Source organism: Nicotiana tabacum, chromosome 20, assembly GCF_000715075.1.
Source record: "Nicotiana tabacum cultivar K326 chromosome 20, ASM71507v2, whole genome shotgun sequence".
Classification (NCBI taxonomy): domain Eukaryota; kingdom Viridiplantae; phylum Streptophyta; class Magnoliopsida; order Solanales; family Solanaceae; genus Nicotiana; species Nicotiana tabacum.
This window is the reverse complement of record NC_134099.1, coordinates 37,239,439-37,248,600: the sequence shown is the minus strand read 5'-3', so window position 1 is coordinate 37,248,600 and position 9,162 is coordinate 37,239,439. Positions and strand designations below refer to the sequence as shown.

General features: G+C 34.3%; 1 protein-coding gene across 1 annotated transcript; it reads right to left on the bottom strand.

Annotated features, from left to right (window-relative positions):
* Positions 1–3,008: 3,008 nt before the first annotated feature.
* LOC107811017 (MLP-like protein 423) lies at positions 3,009–4,100 on the bottom strand. The gene is made up of 2 exons (XM_016636170.2): positions 3,830–4,100; positions 3,009–3,434 (listed from the first exon to the last, which is right to left on the bottom strand). The coding sequence occupies exons 1-2, from the start codon at positions 4,014–4,016 to the stop codon at positions 3,163–3,165; spliced, it is 459 nt and encodes a 152-aa protein (XP_016491656.1). The 5' UTR covers positions 4,017–4,100; the 3' UTR covers positions 3,009–3,162.
* Positions 4,101–9,162: the final 5,062 nt, after the last annotated feature.

The window sequence follows — 9,162 nt, the reverse complement described above, 5'->3', positions numbered from 1 at the left end:
GTCGTACTTATTTTAACATGACTTAGTACTTTTAGATTATGTTTATTTTTATTATGACTTATTAATTAGCAATATTTATCTTATGCGATTTGTTGAGTATTTTAGTATAATCATGGCTCATCTTATATTATTTTGTGTTATTTTATTGGGTAACATTTTATATAGTTTATCCTATTAGGACCTAAGAAATATTAGAGCACAAATTATAAATTTTATGCTATGAAGATTTTATCGGAAAAAACCCCGAAAAACCCGAGAAAAATCGCGATTGAAAAATCCAACTTTTGTTGGTTTGATTTGGTTTAAAGATTTAAAAATTCGGAACAATTGGTTTGATTTGGTAATTGAAAAATCTGAACTAACTGGCCTATGTACACCCCTATTTACGATTGAGAGTCTAAGACATCTGTGACCAAAAGTAGTTTTAAAAATGGCCAGGAATTGTTGATAGTTCAGTTGAAAGTAGAAATCAAGAAATCATTACAGTTAGGAGTATACAGATGAAACCGACAAACTGCACTAACCCGCTAATTCGAGTCAAACCGAGAAAAAAAATCCAATTATGGTTTGGTTTTGGAAAAGAAAACCCGACCATAATTGGTTTGGTTTGGTTTTAGCTAAAAAAAAGTCAAACCGAAACCAAACCAACCCGACATTATATGTATAGAAGTTTTAAACATGTTTAATACATAAAAATATTTATTGTAGTGTAGTTTATAAATGTTACTTAAACTTTTTCATAATTTTATCTTTTAACTTATTATTTCAAGCTTGGACTTATAATTTTTTTATGCTCCAATATTTTTTGTTGTCCATAAATGGTAGTAACTCAAATAAATCTTAAACCAAAATCAAATCAATATTAATACTAATAAAAGACATTCAATTCATTAGTACTATGAATGAAAATAGTGTTGGATATTTATTTCTTAGTTTCCCCATGGTTTAGATAAAATGCATAACTTATTTTTCTTTTAGTGTTTAGTCATATAAATAATAGTATTTATCAGCTGTACTTATTTTAGCAACTTAATAATTTTAAATTATATTTGTTTTTATTATGACTTATTAATAATATTTATTTTATGCGATTTTATTATCTTTCTTGTTGCATATTTTAGTACAACGTCATGACTCATTTCATATTTATGTTATTTTATTAAAAAACACCTTATATAGTTCTATCTTACTAGAATTAAAGAAATAGTTGAAGCACAAATTTGATGTTTTGTGCTATAAAGACTTTATGAAAAAAAATCCCGAAAACCCGAAAATCTGAGAAAAAACTGAGATTAAAAAACCCGAATTTTATTGGTTTGGTTTGGTCTTTAAATTTAATAATCCGACACAATTGGTTTGATTTGGTAATTGAAAAACCCAAACCAACCCGACCTATGTACACCCCTAATTACAGTGTTGATTACAATGTTGGTAATTGAAAAACCCAAACTAACCCGACCTATGTACACCCCTAATTACAGTGTTGATTACAATGTTGGTAATTGAAAAACCCAAACCAACCCGACCTATGTACACCCCTAATTACGGTGTTGATTACAATGTTGGTAATTGAAAAACCCAAACTAATCCGACCTATGTACACCCCTAATTACAGTGTTGATTACAATGTTATCCCAGATTTTACTGCGTGTGAAATGATACATAATTTTGATCATTCTTGCAACTAACTGTGCTGAGCCGAGTGAGCGACGACGACGACGCGAGGCTTGCCTTCTTCCTAACTCTTTAAGAACTACATGAAGTGCATTTGTATATAAACCCACCAAACTCCTTTTCCTCTATCAATGAGGGACAATGTCTCATTAAAAGGAGAGAGAAACTTAGAATTTTACTCAAAATTTTCATTTCCCTCTATTTCCCATTCACCCTCTTTTTAATACCTTTCTATATTAAAAAGAAACTCAACACTGACAGTGTCATTGACCCCCTCTGATATATGTCGAAAACAATTACAAGCCTTCCTCCACCATCAATTTTTACCTGCATCTGTATTGATATTTTGTGTCCCCTGGCCCCTCCACACAGGTAATTTATAATTAAAACTCATTTTTTATTGGTTGAGATTCGGTGCAAGTTCAAAATCACATCCACGTAGCTGATAATATAGGAGTCTAATAGTATTGGTAACCATTTTGTCACCCTACTCTTATACAACAGGGGAGCCAAGATTTTTACTACGAATATTTAAAATATAAAAATTAAACGTATGAAAAAACTAAGAAATTCAACATATAGTATACATATATAATTTTCTTTATTAAGTAAATTTCAGCAAAGAGGTGTCTATTAATTTTCGTAGAGAGATCTTTGATTATATATGAAATCGCTTTCATTGGAAAGCACATCAGCGATGCCATAAGTAAAACAAGCCGTCCTTCACTACACTCACTGGAGAGTGAGTAGTATATCCTTATAGCAGTAAGGTCTTATATCATTATTGGTAGTCAATGTGTGGATCGGGGCGAGAATAAGATAAGAAAAAGCAAAGCGCTCTTTTGCTTTCCCATGTTTCTATCTAAAGACTACCCTCTTTTTGGCTGAATATTACTCGTCTCGTTTTGAACCTATTTCCTTTTTGGGTCGTTCAAAAAAGAATGATTCCTTTTCTTATTTAGAAACAATTTAAGTTAAACTTACAATTCTAACCTTAATGAGAAGTTTTTATTACCACACAAATATTCTGGGCCCCTTTTTGACTTGTTTAGAACCACAAATTTTAAAAGTCTTCATTTTCTCTTAAACTCCGTGTCCAGTCAAACAGGTTCCGTAAATTGAGATGGAGGAGAGTACTCCATTTAATTGGTCAACATATAGGAGACAATTTAGTACTCAATACTGCTGAATGTTCAGTGAAGTGAATGTAGCTCTCAATTCAGCTCCTCAGACAACTCATTATTTATTGATTAGCATGAGAAATGCCATTTTGAATCCATGTGAAACCAAATTCTAGGCAAATAAAAACACAGAATGCCATAACTAGCATCGCATTTCCATATAGCTCGACTTTAATTTATTTCCATTCTTGACACTTACATTACTAGAAAAGTTAAGTCTACTTATATTTTCTGCTAGATAAGATTTTATTTTAGGTTTTATTCAGCAAAGAGCAAACTATGCGATAATTTCTCTCACAGAAGATCTTTATGCCCCAATGAGATAAGCATCAAGATCCTTGAAGTTTTTGACAGCAAAATCTTTGATGAGTTGAGGCTCAGGAACTTCATCACTTGCCTTTTCAAATTCACAGCACCACTTCACCAAACTTGCATCTCCTTTTGGAGATACAGTGAGGCTGCCCTTAAAACTCTTGTAGTATTTCATGGTTTCCCCATCAATTACAGAGTACACCACTGTCTTATTTCCCTCATCAACTGACTCAATTTTCTCTTTTGCGAACGTAATCAATGGCGATCCTGTGAAAAATAAATAGCAGACAAAAGAACCGTGTTATTGTCTCATATCAATCAGTTTAATCTTCATAGATAACAGCTCAACAACAACAAATTCAGTGCACTTCCACGAGTGGGGTCTGAGGAGGGTAATGAGTACGCTAACCTTACCCCTAGCTTGTGAAGGTAGAAAGGCACTCAAGAAACAGTGAAAATAAAGCGACAAAAAGTAGCAACAACAAGGTAATAGGGTAACGGAAGCGACTGACACAACATGTAATAATAAAGAACGAGGAATAAGACATATCCAGATCATATAAGTGAAATTAGTGACCTAGAAGATAAGACAGGTTATCTACCGGCAATAGATTAAATTACACCAAGATATATAATCCATGAAGTAGCCTGTTACTGTTTACCTTCACCATACTTGATCAAACGAACTGAGCCAACAGACTTGCCATCACCTTCAACAACTTCAATGCTCTTGTATTGATCAGGAAAAGCCTTAGGGAAGAGATTGGTTGAGTCCCTAATGCTATTCCAGAATTTGTCTGCTGGAGTTTTCACCTCAACTTCAACATCAATCTTTCCAATGGATGACATATTTTCAACAACAAAAGCAGAACTAAGAACTTTGCAAATAATTTGAGAGACTATTGATTGATGGGATGGAGCAAAAGTAGTTTCAGAATCAGTTACATATATAGTGAGTGACCTGTCGGTGAATATTGTCTTGTTTTCATTTAAATCTAACTACTTTCTGCAGTTCTGCTACCTGTATTACTCCTTGGTTAATTACAAATATACGAATGCAGTTGAATGTTAAATGCATTTACGGTGAAGTTGTATGAGGTAGTTGGTGAATGCATTAAACATGATCTCAGATATTGAATATGACGATATATTTGTACTACTAATAAAAAAAAATTCACTTTGATTCTTGTTTGTACTATATAGTACAATACATGGTTCAAAGGTTGATTTTTTTTTTCCTTCTGCTTTGTTAGTTTATACTACTTCCGGTCCTTCTTATCTACGACTACGACTACTAGTATCTCTTCTAGCTAATTAAATTTGTTCCACAACATTTGTTATTTTAAAAAGATTAAGATGGCATTATTTTCTTTTATCAACTGGCCACCTTGCTGCTTTAAGAAGACGTATAGTCATTAATTTTTCATTTAAAGAAATTTTGTCAATTATCTCTTAAAATGTGCCAAAACTTTAAATGCCAGATTAAAATGTTCGGATGTAGTATTGCTTTCTGGGGCGTCAATGGCTGCAATTGATGAATTTTCTAAAGTTAGTGTGTTTTGGTGGATGCTGTTGAGTTTTGGATTGTTGAGTTTTTGTTTAAGATGAAATAATCTTAAAATGAGAGTGAATGAGAAATGAGAATTGGATTTGATCAAATGATCGATCGATTGATTAATTATTTGGACCAAATTTATTTGTTAATAGTGAATATTAACGTGATATAATCCGTGTTTGTAACGGATGTTTTCCAATCCGTGTATTGTGTTGCACCAAGAAAGCAACAAGATGCCTAGTGCACCTCCCACCATGGCCAAGTGCTCCTCCCACCAAGCAAGTGTTCATTCCACCATGTAAGTGCTTCCTCCATGATATCCTAATGCTTGTTCCACCATGGAGGGGGAGGATTTCTCTCACATGACTGCTATAAATAAAGCAGAAGTTGTAGAGAAAGAAGAACACACCGGAAAAAAACACTCGAAACACTCAGTATACAATTGATATACACTCTGTATATAATTGATATACACTCTATATACACTCAAACTACACTCTGTATACACTGGAAAAACGAATTGCAATCTGATATCCTCTTCAGTAAGAATTCAACATCGGTTATACATTGCATTCCTTCCTCTCAGAATTTACATTTGACTTCTGAGTTCTCCTTCCTTGTTCTGCATTGTTTTAAAACTACAAACAAAGCAACTGTAAGTGTGATTTGCTGCCGAACTTTGCGTTCGCTGAAATACTGGGGTTTGAAGTACCGCTACACCAGTGTGTAATTCGTTCTATCCTGGGAGTAAATAATCCATAACCTTGGGTACTAGGAGGGGATTAAATTCCTTAAGGAAACACTATGAATTCAGTGGGCTAGAATTAATTTTTGTTTCAGTTATATCATTTATATTTACGTATGTTACTGCTGTAGGTAGCTGATAATAGGATAATATATATCTAAGAGTGGAAAAGTTAAAACTTGATCTTCTATCATTCCATATTTATACCAGATAAGAAGTACTATACAGGAAACAACATCAACAAGCTTAAGGAATTTAATAATTTTAATTTATGTATTTGTGTTACTTTTATTATTCTGGAAACTTAAAACCTTTGTAGTTTTGTGTACTTCCATTTGGAGAGTAAAGCCTTCGTGGCGTTTTGTTGGAGATTAAAATCTACGTGATTTTTTACTCCAGTTTTAAACGTTTATTAAACGTTTGTTTGTGTCATTTTTACAGTAAAATAGGCGAATGACGGAAATCAAGCTATTCCGATGATGACTGCCAACGCATCGACAAGTCGAACTCCGGCGTTGGCACCGGCAGAGAAACCCGAAAAATTTTCCGGGATGGATTTCAATCGCTGGCAGCAAAAGATGTTCTTCTACTTGACTACGTTATGTCTACAGAAGTTCATCAAGGAAGATGTTCCTGATCTTCCAAATGAAACTCCAGAGAATGATAGCTTTCTCGTGATTGAGGCGTGGAAGCATTCTGACTTCTTGTGCAGGAATTATATTCTTAGCGGACTGGAGGATAATATGTATAATGTATACAGTGGCGTGGAGACGTCAAAAGAATTGTGGAATGCGCTTGAAAAGAAATACAAAACTGAAGATGTCGGGATGAAGAAATTCGTCGCTGCAAAATTTTTGGACTACAAAATGGTAGATAGCAAGTCTGTTATTACCCAAGTCCAGGAGTTACAAGTGATTATTCATGATCTACTTGCTGAAGGTATATTTCAAATGAATGCTAATGTTGAAAGTAAAATTTTTAGTAATTTTACTAACGGAATTTTCATTGAAGGTCTTGTCATCAATGAGGCATTCCAAGTAGCAACAATAATTGAGAAGTTGTCTTCATTGTGGAAGGACTTTAAAAATTATTTGAAACACAAACGAAAGGAGATGTCCCTTGAAGATCTCATTGTTCGATTGAGAATCGAAGAGGACAATAAAGCTGCTGAAAGGAGAGGCCGTGGAAATTCAACAATAATAGGAGCAAATATTGTTGAAGATAACAAAAAGAGAAAGAAGGTTTCTGGTCTGAAATACAACCCAAGCAAGAAGAGGTTCAGTGGAAACTGCTATAACTGTGGGAAAATTGGACACAAATCTACAGAGTGTCGTGCTCGAAAGAAAGACAAGCAAAGGGGTCAAGCAAACATGGTAGAAAAGCATGATGATGTTGATGACTTGTGCGCCATGCTTTCTGAATGCAACCTGGTAGGAAACCCAAAGGAATGGTGGATTGATTCTGGAGCCACTCGCCATGTTTATGCTATGAGGGAAGCATTTTCTATATATGCTTCTGCTGGACCCGAAGAGACGCTCTCTATGGGAAATGCTGCTACATCAAACATTGAAGGATACGGTAAGATATTTCTCAAGATGACTTCTGGCAAGGTCATGACTTTGAACAACGTCCTTCATGTTCCCTAGATTAGGAAGAACTTAGTCTCTACTGGACTTCTTGTAAAACACGATTTCAAGTCCGTTTTTGTATCTGACAAGGTAGTGATTAGTAAGAATAAAATATTTGTAGGAAAAGGTTACCTTACTGAGGGCCTTTTCAAACTGAATGTAATAGTTGTTGAAACTAATAATAAAACTTCAGCTTCTTCTTACTTACTTGAGTCAAATGATTTATGGCATGTACGTTTGGGTCATGTCAATTATAAAACCTTGCTAAAAATGATTAACCTGGAAGTATTGCCTAAGTTTGAATGCGAAAAATCAAAATATCAAATATGTGTGGAATCTAAGTATGTTAAACATCCTTATAAGTCGGTTGAAAGGAATTCAAATCCTTTAGACTTAATTCACACAGATATTTGTGACATGAAGTCAATACCATCTCGCGGTGGAAAGAAGTATTTCATAACTTTTATTGACGATAGTACTCGATATTGCTATGTTTACTTACTTAATAGTAAAGATGAAGCAATAGACGCATTCAAACAATACAAAAATGAAGTTGAAACGCAACTTAACAAGAAAATCAAAATGATAAGAAGTGATAGGGTGGTGAATATGAATCTCCTTTTGAACAAATATGTTTAGAATATGAAATTATTCATCAAACAACAGCCCCTTACATGCCCCAATCCAATGGGATTGCGTAAAGAAAGAATCGTTCATTAAAGGAGATGATGAACACATTGTTAATAAGTTCTGGTTTTCCACAGAACTTGTGGGGGGAAGCCGTTCTTACGGCCAGCCGAATACTAAATCGAGTACCCCATAGCAAAACACAATCCATTCCATATGAAAAATGGAAAGGAAGGAAGCCCAACTTGAATTATTTTAAAGTATGGGGGTGTTTGGCAAAAGTGCAAGTTCCTAAACCCAAAAGGGTAAAAATAGGACCGAAAACCGTTGATTGTGTTTTCATAGGATATGCGACTAATAGTAAAGCATATCGATTTCTGGTTCATAAATCAGAAAATTCCCGACATTCATAACAATACGGTTATAGAATCAGATAATGCTGAGTTCTTTGAAAATATATATATCCATATAAAAAGGAATGCGAGTCGATTGGTGAATGATCTAAACGACCTCGGGAAGAAACAAAAGAAAGTACATTTAATCAGGGGGATCCAAGACGTAGTAAACGTCAAAGAACGTCTATTTCGTTTGGACCAGATTTTGTGACTTTCTTATTGGAAAATGAGCCTCGAACATTTAAAGAAGCTATGTCTTCTTCAGAATTATTGTTCTGGAAAAAGGCAGTCAATAGTGAAATAGAATCCATATTGAACAACCATACATGAGAATTGGTTGATCTTCCTCCTGGAAATAAACCTTTGGGTTCTAAATGGATTTTTAAGAGAAAAATGAAAGATGATGGCACTATTGATAAATTTAAGGCAAGACATGTTGTCAAAGGGTATAGACAACGAGAAGGTCTTGACTACTTTGATACATACTCCCCAGTTACAAGGATTACGTCCATACGGATGTTAGTAGCATTAGCTGCAGTGCATGGTCTTGAAATTCATCAAATGGATGTTAAAACGGCCTTCTTAAATGGAGAGTTGGAGGAAGAAATTTACATGGAACAACCTGAAGGGTTTGTGGTTCCAGGTAAAGAAAATAAGGTATGTAGACTTGTTAAGTCTCTTTACGGACTAAAACAAGCACCCAAACAATGGCATACGAAATTTGACCAAACAATGTTGTCAAATGGTTTTAAGATAAATGAATGTGATAAATGTGTGTACATTAAAAATGTTCCAAATCACATAGTCATTGTTTGCCTATATGTGGATGATATGCTGATAATGAGTAATAACATTGCCAACATAAATGCTACTAAGTGTATGCTAACTAGCAAGTTTGATATGAAGGATTTGGGAATTGCGGATTTAATTCTGGGGATTAAGATCCAAAAGACTCCTCAAGGTCTGGCATTGTCACAATCTCATTATATTAAGACAGTACTTGAAAAATTCAAGCACTTGGGCTTTAAAGTTGCAAAGACTCCAA

Excerpts from the sequence above, each read along its gene's own strand:
- LOC107811017 (XM_016636170.2), bottom strand. The coding sequence starts at position 4,016 with ATGTCATCCATTGGAAAGATTGATGTTGAAGTTGAGGTGAAAACTCCA. Across the intron at positions 3,435-3,829 it reads TTTGATCAAGTATGGTGAAG|GATCGCCATTGATTACGTTC; the intron begins GTAAACAGTAAC and ends TATTTTTCACAG.